The sequence below is a fragment of the Prionailurus viverrinus genome, chromosome A2 (genome assembly GCF_022837055.1).
Source record: "Prionailurus viverrinus isolate Anna chromosome A2, UM_Priviv_1.0, whole genome shotgun sequence".
NCBI lineage: Eukaryota > Metazoa > Chordata > Mammalia > Carnivora > Felidae > Prionailurus > Prionailurus viverrinus.
Window position 1 is genome coordinate 69,707,063 of NC_062562.1, and position 18,255 is coordinate 69,725,317.

Here is an 18,255-nt window from a genome sequence, read left to right on the forward strand (position 1 = left end):
ACTCCTAAAATACAAGTGTTATTATATTTGATGGAATCGCTGAGTTCTCTTATTCTCATTTTGCATATTTTTTTCTCTCTTTTATTCAACTCAATTACTTTCATTACTCTGTCTTCTAGGTCATTAATTTATTCCTCTGTTTCTTCCAGCCTGCTACTCATTCCATCAAGCATGTTTCTCATTTTGTTTATTTTGCCCTTTATTTCTGCTATGTTATTCCTATCTCTGTGTTAAGGTTCTCACTCATGTCTTCCCCTCTTTTCTCAAGTCCAGTGAGTATCCTTATGATCATTACTTAAAATTCTTTATCAGGCATGTTACTTACATCTCTTTCACTAAAGATCTCTGTGGCCTCATCTTGTTCTTTCATTTTGGATAAATTTCTCTGTCTTCTCATTTTGTCTAAGTCTCCATGCTGTTTCTGTGTGTTAGGAAAGTCAACTACATCTCCTTTTCTTGAGGTTAATGTCCTTATGAAGAGGGCCCTGCCGTGTAGTGCCCCCTGCTCCCCAGGGCCTGGCACTTCCAGGAGTGTCTCCAATGTCTGCTGCATGTGCTCTGCTGTTATGTCCTGGCCACTTTATCCTCAGGTTAGTCATCTGAAGAGGTTCTTTTTGCCTGTTGTGGGCAGTGTTTGGTCCCTGGTCTGAATGTGGGATGCTCTGGTGTGTTTATGAAACTAGTCTTGTCACCACTGGCACCAGAACTGAGGCTCTGCAAAACTTGTGAGTGGAAAGACACAGTGTGAGCATAGGTTTGGGTGGTCTTCTGGGGCAGGTATGACTGGGAAGGGTAGTTCCACAGGAGTAGGGGGGAGGCAGTCTTGGTGTAATAAGTTAGGTAATGAGTGTCTGTGCTGTGCTGGTGCTGGCAGGTGGCTCTGTATTTATGCTGAGGGGCTGAGGAGGGAAATGGCACCTGCCAGTTTCTTTGTTCCCAGAGGGTTATCTCTATGAATGCTGTCTCTTTCAGACATGCTCTGAGATGAATAACCACCACACTGTGTCCCAGGTACTCTTTAGATGGCTGTTTCAATGCTGTATGTTCCCAGCTGTTTGTCTGCCTTTTGTCCAAGAGCAGCCCCAATGCCCCTGAGCTCTCCCAGAACCAAGCATGCTGACTTTAAAACTCCAGGTTTTAAACCCTACTGTTTGTTGCAAGAACTAATGAAATTCAACCCCTCTCACTTTCCAAGCTAATTGCTGTGGGAGGTTCATTTTCCCTGTGAGTTTCTTCTTCTGTTTCTTGCTCTTCTCCATGAGCACAGCTCCATCCCCACTAAAGAGGCCATGATGTGTTTCTCTCTCCAACAGTATCTTCACACTTCCTACCTTCTTCAATGTGGCCTCTTCTCTACCGTTAGTTGTGGAGTTTGTTCTGCCAAGTCTTCAGGCAAATTTCTGGGTATTTAGGATGATTTAATAGTTACATAGCTGTATTCATGGGACGAGGTGAGCCTATGGTCCTCCTACTCTGCTGCCATCTTCTTCAATCCCATGATTACTTCTTAGATGATATTGGTATTTCGTATTGCATTATGTAAGGAGGCCTAGCTGGGAGTTCCAGGATGCCCCAAGTGACTTACAAATTGTGTACATATAACTAGAAATATCACTCTCCCCCACTCCTTCTCTGGTCCTGTCATCCTGCATCCCACATACTGTGATGGAAAAGATTTCCAAGGGAAAAAAATAGAATGAAAAACTTTCAGATCTGAAAGGTAATTTTGACATCATTGTTATAAAAGCTGAGGAAACTGAAGCTCAAGACTTGGTCAAGGTCACTGAGGTGAGTTTGAAGCCACAAAAATGACCTTCAACAAACATATTCTTACCCCTGGCCAGACTCATCCATCAGAGTTGAAAATATCTGGTGGCAACTGAGGTCAGTTGGTACCACTAACCCGACTAATAACCATATGACACCTTTTATTGAGTACTTACCAGCGTTAGGTACTGTGTTTAGTCTTAAAAAATTACTTTTCATAATTCTCACCACCACCCATGAAGCACATTTTGAACAGAACATCTAATCATTTCTTTCGGTAGTAAGAAATCATCCACGGGTTCAGTAATTCGACATTGTGAAAGCAGGTGCCTCTGTGATGATCTTAGTGATAATCTTTCCATCTCGGTCATAGGATCACTGCTGCAGCTTCAGATATCACATCCATGAAGAGAGCTGAACGAACTGGCATGCGGCAGTGCTACCAACTTCAGTCTCATTCATGAGACAAGTTCGATCTTTCCCAGAAGCCCCAGAATAGACTTCTGTGGTATCTTTCATTGTCCCAAACTGTATTACATGATCACCTATATGAATATGATGGGAAACTGAATATGATGTACAGCCCTTCCAGCTTATGTAGAACAGACAGGCAAGGGAATGGGGGTTAGATAAACCACACAGCAGTGGAGGTGTTTCTATCCTCATGGTTCAGAGAAGGAAACTGATTCTCAGAATGGCCAAGTACCTCATTCAAGGTTACCCAGTGACCAACTGGCAGAAATGTTTTGACTCCAAAGCACATGGTGAGTAAGGCATGCTCACCGAAGAATGGTGATGAAGACTGATGTGGCCAGAGTCTGAGGTGATTTGAACACTTGAAGAAGAGGTAGGGTCTGTGTATCCTCAAAGAACAGAGGAGACACTGCTCTCAGACAGTGATGCTGCTACTTGGCTAATGAACTGAAGAAGGCCATTCAGGAGAAGAGTTGCCTGCTGGTGTTTGGTAAGTGGATGCCTTAAGTTGTTTTTCTCAACGTTTATTTATTTTTGAGAGAGAGAGAGAGAGAGAGAGAGACGGTGCACAGGTGGGGGAGGGGCAGAGAGAGGGAGACACAGAATCTGAAACCGGCTCCAGGCTCTGAGCTGTCAGCACAGAGCCTGATGTGGGGCTCAAACTCAGGAACGGCGAGATCCTGACCTAGGCTGAAGTCAGATGCTTCACCAACTGGGCCACCCAGATGCCCCTTAATTTTTTTTTAATGTTTATTTTTAAGAGATAGAGGCAGAGCACAAGTGGAGGAGTGGCAGAGAGAGAGGTAAGTGGATGCCTTAAAAGACTTCTATTTATTCCACCTGTAATATATCTTTAATGCTGTATTTCGTGTATCTATACATTTAATGCTATATGTATTCAGTGCTATATTGCATATATACTTTATAAATATATATTCAATGCTATATTGCATATTCTTCCTAATCTCTTTTCTGTAAGAGCTTAAGCTTGCCACCCCTGGTCTTGCCAACCACACACCCTTCAAGAAGGTACTTCCCACAGTTGGTGAGGGATACATGTTAATAAAATAAACTCAAACCAAAAAAAAAAGGGGGTTTCTTGTTCCCCCATCAAATTGGCAACATTATGTGGACTAATAATCATACAGAGTGTTGGCAAAGGCTGGTGGAGTAAGTCAGTATAATCTTTCTAAAGGTAATATGTATCAAGAGCCCTCAAAAACGTACATATGCTTTGACCCAGCAGTTTCAGGAAATAAATGTTCACATAAAAATTAGTAGCAAGCACGCTCAGCATAGCATTTTCACAATAGAGAAAAATTAGCAACAACTTGTGCAAAAAAGCAAGTTGGAGAACTATATTGATATCATAAAGCATGATATCAAAATACATGTCTGGTAAAAGTATAAGGAAAAGCAGGGGAATTTTTAACATAATATGTAGGATGCTGGTACGTGATGCAGTGGGATAGAGACTCATAAGGACCTCTGCTTTCTTAAGTCAGAAGGCAGTGTGGTGTGTTCATACTATTACACTTGGTCTGCATCATCCAACTACGCTGACAAACTGTGAGTCATCACAGCGAAGACTGATTTTCACTGGAGCCGACTTCCCGGCAGTCTGTAGGCGATCTCAGCTCCACAGTCATCCAGGGGCCCAGATTCTTCCATCTTGCAAGTGTGAGACTCTGCAGCTGGGCTCCAGAAAGAGAGGGAGAGCCGCGGGGCCTGGGTCCCCTGTATACTCTCTCCACCACCAGCATGGTCCCACCTGGCTGCCAGGACCCGGGGGAGGTGGGCGCAGCTGAAGAAGAATGGATTCTTCTAAGCATCTAGCCAGCATCTTCCACAACTGTTTGGTTTTTTTTTTATAATTGTTTTTGAGAGAGAGTGGGGGGTAGGGAGGGGCAGAGAAAGAGGGAGACACAGAATCTGAAGCAGGCTCCAGGCTCCAAGCTGTCTGCATCGAGTCCAAGGAGGGGCTCAAACCCACCAACCATGAGATCATGACCTGAGCTGAAATCAGAGGCTTAACTGAATCACTCAGCTCCCTTTTTTTTTCTTTTTTTCTTTTTTTTTTTTCACATCTTATGCTAAGTTACACTCATTCTTTTGAATGTGTAGATTATTTTGTTATTTAACAATGAAAAACATGGCACAACCTGAGAGATCACAGGACAGAGCTTAAGAAAATGCGTAGCACCCATATGGTAGGGCTACTATTTATTTATTTTATTTTATTTATTTATTTTTATTTTATTTTATTTTATTTTTTTATATATGAAATTTATTGTCAAATTGGTTTCCATACAACACCCAGTGCTCATCCCAAAAGGTGCCCTCAATACCCATCACCCACCCTCCCCTCCCTCCCACCCCCCATCAACCCTCAGTTTGTTCTCAGTCTTTAACAGTCTCCCATGCTTTGGCTCTCTCCCACTCTAACCTCTTTCTTTTTTTTTTTCCTTCCCCTCCCCCATGGGTTTCTGTTAAGTTTCTCAGGATCCACATAAGAGTGAAACCATATGGTATCTTTGTATGGCTTATTTCACTTAGCATCACACTCTCCAGTTCCATCCATGTTGCTACAAAAAGCCATATTTCATTCTTTCTCATTGCCACGTAGTATTCCATTGTGTATATAAACCACAATTTCTTTATCCATTCATCAGTTGATGGACATTTAGGCTCTTTCCATAATTTGGCTATTGTTGAGAGTGCTGCTATAAACATTGGGGTACAAGTGGGTAGGGCTACTATTTAATCATTAAAGCGAAGAAGTAGGAGAATGTTTTAATGCCATGAAAAACTGGCGAAAAACAGGCTACAAAAGATTCCCATTTTGATCCCGGGTGTGTGTCGTGGAAGCAAGACAGCTAGAAAGCCTTGGGGACACATCCAACTGTTACCTTGGGGCAGTTGCCAGATTTTCCTTCTCCTTGGTGCTTTCCTTTTCGGTCTACACTTTCTGTACTGAGCACGTATTACTTTCGTAATTAGATTCAAAAATAGGCGTGCCGGGGTGGCTCAGTCGGTTAAGCGACCTACTTCAGCTCAGGTGATGATCTTAAGGTTTTGGGGGTTTGAGCCTCTTGTCAGGCTCTGTGCTGACAGTTCAGAGCCTGGAGTAGTTTTCAGATTCTGTGTCTTCCTCTCTCTGCCCCTCCCCTGCTCATGCTCTCTCCCTCTCTCAAAGAATAAAAGTTATTTTTTTAAGATTTAAAAATAAAGCCATGGGTTTGGTTTCTTTTGAATGAAAATTACTAGCAGGGACCTTGTCAAGATGCGCCAAGCTGGGTGCCCGCCGGCGCCCCCTCGGCCCCGCCCCGCCCCCCGGCCCCGCCCCCGGCCCCGGCCCCGCCCCCGGCCCCGCCCGTGCAGCCTCCTCTGAGAGCCCCCAGGCCCTGAGCTCTGCCGGGTGGGTGGGGCCGGCCTACCTCCCGGTTCCTCCTGCGACCCCCCTCCGCTAGGCGCCGCCACGCCCCAGCGTGCTCTGTTTAGTCCTCCCCTCACCTCTGTGTGCCTCCATAGCTCCATTTCTTAGAATAGGAAACGGAAACATCGGGAGCTCCCAGGACCCCAGCCGTGGGTTGATGACGCTGGGTCGCAGCACCTGGATGCTGTTTCAGGACTGACCAGCACCTGCCTCCCTCCCCTCAGCGTCATACTTCGGTCCCGCCTGGGCCCTGATCTCTCCAGGACAGGGCGCGCGCCAAGAACTTCTATCCACCTGCGTCCTGTCTCCTAGAGCGCAAAGCCGGTGCCTTCGCCCCTGCCGGAGGGCGATGAGGCCTGGCTTTCAGAGGAGAGAGTGACAGGACCAGAGGCAGAAGGCGGGAAGAGGGAGCTGAATTTCAAGGTCAGCGCGCCCAGCGCGTCCTACCAGGTTTGGGGGCTAATACAACGGGCAGAGACCTAGCCGAGAAGGGAATAAAGAGAGCCAGAATGCTGTAAGGTGGACATGAGACATGCCCTCCCCACGACTTCGCAGAACTGAGATACTCCTTCGGAGCACTAGACCAACACACCATCCCTGCTCGGGTTCCAAGTCTCTGTGAGGGAGAGGAGACACCTGGAAGGAGGGTCCCTGGCTTTGCGGCTCCCCAGGGGAGCATAGAGAAGGCGCCCGCAGAGGCCAGAGTACTTAGGCAAGTGCTCCCACAGAGGGCTTTTCCCCACTGGGCCTATCCTGGCAGGGGGTAGCAAAGGACAGCATGGCCTTTGGGGATAGCCAGCCTGGCCCCAGGAGAGGGGAGCCCTCTGCTGATCCCAATCCCATCCCCCTCTTACTGTCGCCTTCATTGCTATCCCTCTCTGTACCTATATTCTAGGGCTCAGTCATAGAGGTCAGATGGAAGAGGTTCTAGACGCCTTTAGGACACCCCTGTCACATCTGAGAGGAGAAACTTGTCCTAAGGACACTCAAGTGGCCAGCAGGTTTTTAGGGACGAGTCCTCTGGCTAGAGGGCAGGATTTCTGCAATCTGTATCTTGGATCTCCTTGTGCATCCACACTGTCAACACGGGAAAGTTCTTCCTGACAATGACAGGCATGGAGTGGTGGAACTATTGCCTTGTCCTCCTTCGAGAGAAATCTGAGTTTCCTTGGAGAACCTGGTGAGAACCCAAGGAGTGATGGGCTTATGGTTGGGTACACACCTGGGGCAGGAGGCCTCAGGGCTGGTCCGGCATCATCTACCAGACTAGGAACACATGATTTGGGAAGCACTCTTGAGGTTCCACGAAACTGCTCTCTCTTCTCTTGGGTATTCCTCAGCAGCACCTGGATGCTGTTTCAGGACTGACCAGCACCTTTGGAGATGAGAATGAAACAGTGAGCTGCAACGGAGCACAGCAACCCTCATGCTCAGCCAACAGAGTGCCAGGAAGTAATTCAACCTTTTAGCTCCCAAGACTGAGTTGTGATGTTTTGTAACAGGGATCTGCAATATTAGAGAACTGGGTTAGAATTGTGTGTAGAGAATTGTGTCGGTTCACCAGAAGTCATCAACCCTTGTCACAGGAGCTTGAATTTTACCTTCAACTTTATAAATAACCTAATTATGTTGTAAATAACCAGTAAGACCTTAAGAGTGGAGCATTTTCTTTTTTTTGTTTTTAATGTTTATTTATTTTTGACAGAAAGAGGCAGAGAGAGAGAGAGACAATCCCAAGCAGGATCTCCCTGCGCCCTCAGTGCAGAGCCAGGCACAGGGCTTGGGCACAGGGCTTGAACCCATGAACTGTGAGATCTTCCCCTAAGCAAAATCAGAAGTCTGATGCTCAACTGACTAAGCCACCTGGGAGCCCCAGCGCTCAGCATTTTCTTACTCTTGCCCCACACTGTCTAATAAAGTAGCCGCTGGCACTGTGGAGGTGTCGCACACTCGAGATGTGGCTTCTCCAAGTGGAGATTGTGCCAGGGAGTATAAAATGCACGCTGGATTTTGATGGTAATGTGGGAAAAAAATGTCAGCATTATTTTTTAAATGTTGTTTTTGAAAGAGAGACAGCGAGAGAGAGAGGGCGAGCAGGGGAAGGGCAGAGAGAGGGAGGCACAGAATCCGAAGCAGGCTCCAGGCTCTGAGCTGTCAGCACAGAGCCCGAAGTGGGGCTCGAACCCTCGAACCAGGAGACCATGACCTGAGCTGAAGTCGGATGCCCAACTGGCGCCCCAGGAGCAACATTTCTTTTTACTAAACTTTCTATTGTTACATGTTGAAATGATAGTAGTTGGATTTACTGGGTTAAATACGAAAATAAATTTCACTTTTTTTCTTTGTAATGGAGCTACTGAAATTTTAATGTAACATATTTGGCTCCCAGTATGCTTTGATGGATGATGCTGGACTAGAATATCGATCTAAAGGCATCTAAAAGTACCAGGGGGTGTGGTGGCCTCAGTGTTATTTGTGATTTCCAGAGTCCAGAGAGAGAGAGATGAAAACAGCTCTCTCCAGCATTCCTGTTACTGATGAAAAGGGATGGAGTGACGCTCCTCTCCCTCATTACACTCTTGGGACCTGCACAAGAACTCCTTCCCTTCACCTTTCTTCAGGGGTGGTGGAGGGGAGGCAGGCATGTTGATAATCATCCCTGCACCCACTACACCATTTTTAGGGAGGCTTTGTGTCCAGAAATGGAGCAGGATCTTTCCTGGACAGTGCAAGACAACCAATCCAAAACAGAAACATTATGGTAAAAAGTTGTGGGGGGTCAGGAGACAGCAAAAGAAATACCCAAAGTAATACGACTGCTTATAAGAGATTGCTTATAATTGATTGCTTATATAATTCATGGCTTATTCTGGGGTGCTCACCAATCTCATCTTAAATAAATGGTGAGGAAAAAAGATGGTTGCCCCAGGTTTTTCCTTCCCAGCTCTGGCTCAAAATCCATTACTGAGCATCACTCACCATTTTAAGACAAGGAGAACACTACGGTGACATGTGGGGTGGTGGTGTATGGGACATCCTTTGTCGTCTATCTTCACGTAATCAAGGTCTGTCTGAAAGATGGAAAATACATGGAGAATGTATTCAAAGATCTTCTCCCCTACACCTTGGGTCTCATCTGCTGACAGATGGACAAAGGATTGGGTGGGTGTTCACTTTCCCTCCCACTGTGCTTCAATTTTTCCTGCTCAAGGAAATGGAGCATGAGGGAGAACAGAGGACTTTAAACATTTGTTGAATAGCCACAGTGTGCCTGGGACACACCTGGTATAAGCAACAGGTGGTATCATTCTTGTCTTATAGTTGAGGAAACAGACTTGCGATCATTTGAGTGACTGAAACTGAAGGCATTTGTCTGAAGACACACCTCTAACAAACAGCAGACTCAGGACTTGAGCAAGGCTGTGGGTGCATCTTCAGAGCACATGATACCACATCGCGTAGTTATGCCCATGTGGGTTGCCCTCACATCTACTTTGTGCTCTCCTCTTTGGCATTCAAAGAAGATTAGAAGTTGAGAACTCAAACTATTAAGGCTGAGATGCTTGGCCAGTTGGGTGGAAAGCCTGGTGTAGGACAAGACAGGAGAAAGCTTGGCTGAGCTCCTTTCCTCTGGTGCCAGAGAAAACTTCTGGATCTGTGGTGCTGGTGACTGGGTCATGATTTCTCCCACGTCCTTGAATCTCCACTTTGCAAGGGATCTCCCTATGACCTTGGATCAAGGTCTGGGGACCATGGAAAAGGGATGGTAGCCCAGACTAAAAGTGTTTTCATTGACTGATTCATTCGAAAGTGCCTAATTCACTTGTAAAAGTTAACTAATGGTGGGTAGCCCACCTCCCAACACCTTACGATGCAGAGCGCCCCCTTTGTGAGAAAGCAGGCTTCAGGGCCATCACTTCCTGCAGCTAGCTATTCCCCTCACCTGGGAGCCAGGGGCAGAAAACACAGCACCCCGGGCATAGCTGTTCTCCAGAACACCCATCAGGTGCACGCCCTGGCCATGCTTGCCTTCTGCACCTGCTGGCCTTGCTGTGGAGTGTCTGTAAAGCTCTCACCTCCCCAGCCACCTTCTCTGAACATTTTCAGCTTCAAGTTTTCTCAACCAATCCTCCCTGCCATCTTCTATTTCAGCAATCACTCAGAATTTCTGTTCTTGTACGTTTTCACCGTGAAAGCCACTACAGGTTTTTTTGAGGTTCAGTGAAATTTGGGAGAAACAGATATAAGTGAGCAGTCAGTTTGCATTTCTCAAGTCATCACCTTTGACTTGGAAATAAGGCTGCTTCCAGTTTACTGGGGGAAGTTTGACGACCTGATGAGGTATCCAGGTTAGGTGTGTAAATTAGCCTAGACTTCACCATGAGCAAGCTGCGTGACTTCTTTTGGCTTATTTCCTGTCCTGTTTTCAGACAAAATGCTTCTTTATAAACATCAGCTCAATTAATGATTCATCTAAAATGCAGCCTGCCCGTAGCAACTATATCCTTCCATAGATCTGTGACAGAAATACAGTTTCTGACCCCACAGAGCAGCATCGTTCAAATCAGCTACCTATAGAAAGCAGATCCAGGCCCTTTGGCTAACTAACCTTGGTATCACCTGTGAGTTTAGCTCATTAATGCTTCTGCCTTTCCACTTCAGATAATTTTTTCCTTAGATAGATTTTTCAAATATGTTGGTGCACCAAACCTTCCTGAAATGTTCTTTGACAGCATCTAATTTCTGGGGCTCCTGAGGTTGAGTGGGTCACCCACCCCACTCCGCTCCACCCCCACCGGGCTGAAGCAGGACCTTCTGTACGCCCTTCTTCATTAGAAACATCATCTCCACCTGCTTTTCCCCTTCCCAGAAAAACAATCAAAGCACGTGCCCAAATTTATTTTTTATTTTGCATACATAGGAAACAGGACCCTATCAAAAGAGAACAGAAAAGCGAAAGAAGCCAAATGTTGCAGAGAGAACACAAGCACAGATTGGCTCCCGGTTTACTCCTAACCACTGACTCTCTAAGACATCAACACGCCAGGAGCTGGACTCACTCCGGGAGGGGGACACAGTCCACTGACGGCACAGAGGAAATGAGAATGGCCAGGAAATGTCACCACAAGTGGAATTTCTACACACAGTATGGGTGTTCACTGTAGCAGGGTTCTCATCCAGGTTCAAGGGAAAACGAAATTTTTCTTCACAAACACAGAATACAAAGCGGTTGAGCACTACCTAAATCATCCAGTCTCTGAGATCATTTGCTATCAAAAAAGATAAACAAAATTAAGTCATGGATATTTGGGTGCCTATTCAACTGCACCCGGATCCAATTCCAGGGGCATCTCTTACTGTGCTTATTTAAAAAAAAAAAAAAAAAAAAAGGGAAGGGAGAAATTCAAACTAAAAGTGCAAAACGAATGACCTGGAGGAAGAGGAACCTTCTGGACCCCTGTGGTTGTCCTTGGTTGTAAACGGCAACGTTGTGCTTTGTTGTCTCACTTGAATCCAGGACTCCAGTGTGGGGAGGAACTGCAGTCCGGGACAGGAGTTCGGAGGTCACAGGAGGGTGGCTGAAAGACACCAGCAGCAGCATCTGTGTTTATAAACTGTGTTTCCAATGGTGTTCGTGTGGCTCCAAGCGTTTCCTGTGGAATTCCCTGGGAGGCTGGCAGACTCTCCATCTTTAGAGGGAAGGTAAGTCAGAGCCGCCGCTGCGGCCCCATCCCGATTTCACGCCCTCCCCTGATACAGAGATCCCAGTAGGAAAGGGACTCCTGGTCTGGGGGACTCAGCATCCACTGCAGCGGGATGTTCCCATGCTCAAGTTCAATGAGTAACAAAATTGCTCAAGTTCAATGCATAACAATTTCGCAAGAGGCTCCAATTAGCTCATTACAAAAATAAGCCCCTGCCCCCCACCCTATCCCACTACTAAACACACACAGGGATCTACCCACCTTGGCTAGGCTGCTCTGCCTTCCTATACACAACCGGTCAGATCTCAATCTGGGTTTAAACGCACTGTCAGCATCACTAACTGCAGAGGAACAGGACCTCCCTGCATCCCGGTGACTAGGGCTACTGTTGGATCCCAGGGTGAGATCTGTTTCTTAGCCAGGATTTGCATTTCCAACCACATCTTCTATTCTAATGTTGATTTAGTTGTCAGTGAGATCTATTCTGTACTTTTTGAAGAGATCTTCCTGCAGTCCTGGGATTTTGCATTCCTCTTTTTTTTCCAGCAAGCTTTCCCCTTGTCCGACACACACTTCTGCTGAGATCAAACAAACCACTGCAGGGGCCTGCTGCCCCAGGCTCAAAACCGCCGGCCAGACCCTGCTGGGATTCCTCTCTCCCAGGGGTTGATGTGACTTCCCAGCCAGATGTGCCTCTCTGCTTTGCAAATGTCCATCACAACCCACTGCCGGGGCTGCCTCGGGGAAGGGTGTGGAGACCTCTGGTCATGACAAAGCCAGAGGGTGGCTGCCAGTCCGAGAAGACACTCTGAGTCTGACCTCAAAGGACAGGACTCTCTCTACAGGAGTGTCCGCAAACTCACTAAAAAACGGGGAAACATTTTATTTCTGCCAAGTCAGACCAAGAGCTCATAAAATGCAATGTCCCAGTTTGAGGCAGAGAGAAATTCCTCATAAACTTAAGTAACTTTCCTTAGTCATTTTCAGGTAAGTGTAGACATCCAACTTGGCCGGATTCTGGATCCTGTCATCTTGAGGAAGAGAGCTCTTCCAGCCCTGGCTGTGCAGAAGGGCGGCCTCCCTCATTCTTAGGAAGTAAACGGAGATAGAAAGTGCTAAGAAGTTTCTTCTACACCACAAGTCTAACGGCTTCTTGAAGAGGAAGGCCCACAGGACGAGGGGCTCAAAGAATGGAGCCTGTGGGGCCTCGTTTCCACGAGCTGCCTGCTGTGTACCTGGGAGGAAGCTGTCAAGGCTAGCAGCGGTCCCTTCCGTGTGCTCACTTGTGTTCTCCTGCACACACCAGCCCTGCCTTGCCTCATCCTCCTTAGTCTCTTCCCCAAGGATCTAAGGTGTCAACCCTTGGGGACTGTCCACACTCTGCCAGAGCTCGGATTACATCAGAAACAGAAGTAACAGAGGAGACACAGGGTGAATTCAAATATTGGTCCTCCATGGAACACTTGAAAGGGGGCTGTGCTTGATTTGAAGGTATCAAAGAGGAATTTGCCCTTAGTGGCTCAGAAGACAATTCCTGGAAGCAGACATTGATGGGGACAGAGAGGTGGAGTGACAGTGCCCCTCCCTGTTCCCCTGTGAGGTCGCACAGGCAGGTGACCCTGCTACTTGGCCTTCACCACCTGTTCATATGGGGGCGGGGGCGTATTGCAGTAAGAAGGGGGCGGTGGGTAGGCTGTGCTTCCCTGGGGTGAGTTGGGTTGGGCCTGGAAAGCCATCGCCATAGCATTCCCGGCAGGATTCATCCCTGGTCCTCCAGGGTCCGTGTAATATGGCAGCCCCGGCTGCTGGGCCCCTGAAAAGACAGATGAGCGGATGTGAGACAGCAGAAAAAAAACCCACTGCCCATCACGGCCAGGTCATGGCCAGGCTGAAGGTGCCATGGAGAACCACCACGCCAACAGTTCACTCGGCTGCCACGTATGGAGGGCTAGCATGCCCAGATATGGGGATAGGTGACAAGCACGAGCCCCGCGAGAGTCCCTGGCCTCATGGCACTCCTGCTGTCCCAGGGTGCAGGCGGATGAAAGGGCACACACAGACTCACCAGGCTGGCTATGCGAAGGGACAGACGGTAACGGGATCAGGCATGTTGGGGGTGGGTGGGACTCCAGTGTCGCTAAACCAGAGCCTGAGTGATAAACCAAGGAAGCCCTGCACAGAGCTGGGGAGGCATGTGCTGAAAACTTATCCGCAGACCGCCCCGTGCACACTTTAGAGTCAAGAAAGCCAGGCAAGTAAAGTAGGCCAGCTTGCAACTATCTACCGCAGGAGGACCGTGGTCTCCTGACTCCTGGCTAGAATTATCGCTGGCAGCTCCACAAACCCCTTGAGAACCCAGTTTGCTGAGGTACATTCTGAAGTGTGGTCTCCATTCCCTTCTGCTGGGTTAACATTTTATCAGGGTGGCGATTACCTGTCATCCGGGTGAGCCCAAGTTCATGGACAGGGAGGCAACCTATGGGAGCAGAAGCCGGAGGGGCGGGTGGATGCATCTACGGAATCTATTTGTCTTTGGCATTGCCGGAAGAGAAGCTCTCCAAGGGCAAGGCTACGGGATGCAGGCTTGGGTGCAGGACACGGTATTGTGGAGAGCGAAGAAGGAGACAAGAGGGAACAAGCTGGCCACCCTGTCCCAGATCTAGCCAAACTCTCATTTTAATGGGCAGAAATATTTGAGCTGCTGTTGTAGAGTCTATTTTTTAGATATGCTTACGTTGATCATGTTGATAACACTACAGAATACTGAATATATAAATAGAGAAAAAAATGTGAGCTTTGGGTATGTCCTGGGCTAGGCTAATTTTGTGGGTAGACTCAGGTCTATTTGAGTTAGGCCTCACTTAAGCCATAAAGATACTGGGAGTGTCAGTGAAGTCATCCCTGTATGCAAATTGATTGGGTAGGGCAACCCCCACCCTCCACCTTTCCCCATCCCCCACAAATCTGTCTTGCCACAGTTTAATTGAATAAAGGTCAGATTACTGGGAGGATGCCCAGGGTGTCAGCAGGAGAGCAATAAGTCACAAATGCCACCTTCATCAACTGCCACCTTATCTCACACCTGGATGGCCCAACAGAGAGCACCTGCTTCTGTCGGTACATCTCCCACACGCTTGGGATGCATTTGTTTACAAGCCCGTGACCAGCCATGACCAAGAGTTTCCCAAGGATAGAGATTATGACTTCTTTATTTCTGGACCCCTGTATGTTTTATGCAAATAAAAAGTTACTTAAAGATTTTAAAAAGCCAAGCAACTGTTTTGGTTTGGAAAAGACCAGATGAAAGTCTTTGACTATGAGAGCAGGAGAGGAGGAGAGAATGGGAGGCTATAGGAGAAAGAGAGGGCTCAGGGGAATGAGAGGTACAGGAGAAGGAGTGGGGTACAGGGGAGAGGGTGCAGGGGAAAGAGAGGGTGTAGGGGAAAGAGCATTCATGGGAAAGAGAAGGGTGCAGGGGAAAGGGGTGCAGGGGAGAGGGTGCAGAGAAGGAGAGGGTGCAGGGGAAGGGTAAGGCCAATGAAAGCTTCATGCTGGGCCTGCTGGAGCTGAGGCAGCTTCCAGACTCCTGTGTAAAAGTGGGAATAAAAACATAGATTTGGTTACCACCACCCAGGAAGAGTGCAGGGAGAGAGAAAAGATGGCTGAAAAGAGAACCATAGCAAAGACCAACGTTCAAGACAGAACAGAACACAAAGCATGGAAGGTGGAGGAGAAGGACGCAAAGGAGACTGGGGAGAAAAAGCGTCACCCAGTGAAGCAGGGGTTGGATCATGGCAGCAAAGGGAAAGGAGAATCCTTAAGGAAGAAGTGACTGGTACTTTCCAATAATGCCTCACAGAGGTCAAAATAAGAACTGCAAATTTTCAGTGGATATGGTTGGTATTTGGGAATTCTCATCAATAGGTAGTTTTAGCACAGTGACAGGCACAAACTGCAGTGGGGAAAAGGCTGTTCAGGGGACGGAAGGAGACAACTAGAGGAGGGGGTGGGTGGTAGCTAACAGGGAAGCAGGAAGAAGAAAGACGTATTTTTAAGGATGGGAAATGCTTGCGGTTGTTTGAAGGGTGTAGGGACACGTTTACAGGAAAGAGAAAGGATTTCCAGGAAGAATATAAGCTCAGCGAAGGCAGGGACCTCATAGGTCTGGTTCAACATTTGCAGCCCACTGCCTAGCAAAGAGCCTGGTGCACAAGAGGGCACAGGTTTGTTCTGTTGAATGTGCAAACAGACCTGTACAGGCAGCAGCTATGAGAAGGAGCACAGGGGGACCCATGGTTGCGTGGGAAGAAGTGGGGTGCTCCCAGCAGCAAACCTCTATATGCAGTGAACCTGGTGCTAGGTTATTTGAGCAGAGAGATTCCCAAATCCTCAGAGAAGAGATGGCCACAGATGGTAGCAAAATAGTGACAAGGAGTGACAGAGCCCACTGGCATGGAGTTTAATGTGAAAGGGACTTTACAAACAAGGGTGGAAGCCAGGTACCATCTCTTCACCCTATGCAGGTGGGACACGGGAGAAGAGAAATAGCCCTTCGGGACTGAAGGCTCATGGCAGATGGTGCAGTCAGAGACAGAGAATTCTGTGAAGAAGCTGGAGTTACAGGAAGACTGTTTCTACACTAGTCGGAGAGGAAAGGATTCAGAGAGGTAAGTTAGACAATGTCAGCCTCACAGCTGCCCCTTCTGTTTCAAGCATTGAGCATCTGCAATGCCATGTCTATTACATTTGTATTACATGTATGTACACAAGGGTATGCATACATGTTATATGGGTATGGTAGGGGGACAGTAAGGGGACAGAAACGGGATCCGATAGAATTTTATACATATTCTTGAGGACACAGAGGCTCAGGAAGATGGAGTAACTTGCCAAAGCCCCACAGCTGATATTTGGAAGCACCAGAATTGAACACAAGAGTGTACTGGAAAGCCTAGTCTCTTTCTGCTGGGACAAGTGTCTCTCACAAGAGGGTGATGAACGGGGGGTTGGAAGTTCAGGCTAAAGAGGGATGGGAAAACCAGAGAAGACTAGTGACCTCACGGGCTTACATTGTGGTCTCCATCCTCCAAATCAAGGGCTTGACTAAGAACTGTCATGACACAGGCTTCCCACCTGGGCTGCACTCTGATCCCTGGCACATCGTCTTGTCTCCAGAGAACTGAAGTCACTGCATTCTTTAATGCCATCATCTCTTCCCTCATTGAGAGTCTCAGCACGATTTGAGAAGGGACTCTAGATTCAGCAAAGGTGAGTAAGAATATCTTAAAGACATCAGTTGACAGCAGCTCATCCTAAGTTGAACCATCCCACCTATGCCGAAGGATGGTCTGGCAGCCAAGCCTTCTTAACAGTGATCCTGTCACAAGTCAACTGAGCTGGGCCAATCTTTACTTGAGATGCAGAAGAATCTGGCTGGCAGCAGAGACTGGAGTGAACATGCAGGGAGAGGGGGAGATAGCCTCAGGAAGACCATGTGACCCACGAGACGTGGAAAGCTTACCAGCCCCAGGCTGTCCCAATTCCCAACAGCTTCCACATGTCTTTGTAATTACCCCCACTTGGAGGTAGCCCTCACGAGTTCCAGGGCTCCTGCCAGCATTCTCAGTTTAATCAGAGCCCATATCCTGACTTCCTACATCCATCTCCTCAAGGTTTAGGCAGGTCTCTCAAACCTGCCTAAAGAGGAGGCACGCAGTTCAACCTTTCCACTATGACTCAGACTTCCTATATTTATTCCCGCTCTTGGTCGAGGTCGCCATATTCCCCAGTTCACTCATGGGACTATAAGCTAAGTTCTCTTATGAGGGATAACAGACGCTCCATAATCAGGTTCTTACCTACCTCAGTCTTGTTTCTTACTGCCCTGCCTTATTCTTCCCTTCCTAACAAGAGTCTGGTTGCTTGTATCCTGCTCACCTCTTCCCTGACCCTCACCAGAGAGCATCTCCTGGCTGTCCCACATGCAGAACACTCCTGCGTCTCCACACCACCCCGATCCTAGCCTCTTGTGTGGCTAAATCCCACTTGTCTTTCAAGTCTCAGACCAGAATCACCAACTCCAGGAAGCTCCATCTCACCGCCTGCCCCTCCCTTTCTGGCTGGATTAGGTACCCTGTCTCCTTTGCCTCCAGAGCAGTGTAATTTTCTGAGCCTCCTGCACATGAGGATAGGCTCATTCATCTTGGAACCCTCAGAGCCCAGAATGGCACTTGGCATGTGATTTTCCGTAAATGTGTGAGATGAATGGCTGAAGAGGGATGACTGGTGCCGTAGCTCTGGACTTTGTCCCCGCTCTGCTGTACTAGGCACACTTGGCAGTTTCCTAAGAAACACTTATTTCTGATATGATAGGAAGAAAAGGCTGTCCCAGCTCCACAAGCCTGCACCAACCCTGCCCATCACTCCTGAGGACAGAGGCATTCAATGATGACCTGAATTCCCTGTCACAGGCCATGGGGCTGCATCGGGCTGTGTATCTGTGCATCAGGGCCACTCACCCTGGAGGATAATGAGAAGCACTGGCAAGTGTGTCCTATGTATTTATTTATTAAAAAAAAAACAAAACCTTTTTTAATGTTTATTCACTTTTGAAAGTCAGAGCATGAGCGGGGGAGGGGCAGAGAGAGACGGAGACACAGAATCCAAAGCAGGCTCCAGGTTCTGAGCAGCCAGCACAGAGCCCGACGCAGGGCTTGAACCATGAACTGTGAGATGGTGACCTAAGCCGAAGTCAGATGCTTAACCGACTGAGTCACCCAGGCGCCCAAGTGTGTCCAATTTAATTGGCATTTTTTATGTTAACAGTAATAGCTCCTGGATATTGCTGGGAATTAGGACGGGACTGAAATATTG

General features: G+C 47.7%; 1 protein-coding gene and 1 long non-coding RNA gene across 2 annotated transcripts in view; one reads left to right on the forward strand and one right to left on the reverse strand.

Annotated features, from left to right (window-relative positions):
• Window positions 1-819: 819 nt before the first annotated feature.
• Window positions 820-17,922, forward strand: LOC125152649 (uncharacterized). Its single transcript, XR_007147258.1, has 6 exons — window positions 820-2,731; window positions 3,003-3,044; window positions 11,196-11,380; window positions 15,906-16,049; window positions 16,507-16,650; window positions 17,755-17,922. It is a non-coding gene; the product is annotated as an uncharacterized LOC125152649 (long non-coding RNA).
• Window positions 11,374-18,255, reverse strand: part of VOPP1 (VOPP1 WW domain binding protein) — a 111,389-nt gene continuing 104,507 nt past the window's right edge. The window contains exon 5 of the mRNA XM_047834762.1: window positions 11,374-13,195. Within this exon, the coding sequence (XP_047690718.1) occupies window positions 13,005-13,195 (191 nt within the window). The 3' untranslated portion in view covers window positions 11,374-13,004. The remainder of the gene's footprint in view (window positions 13,196-18,255) is intronic.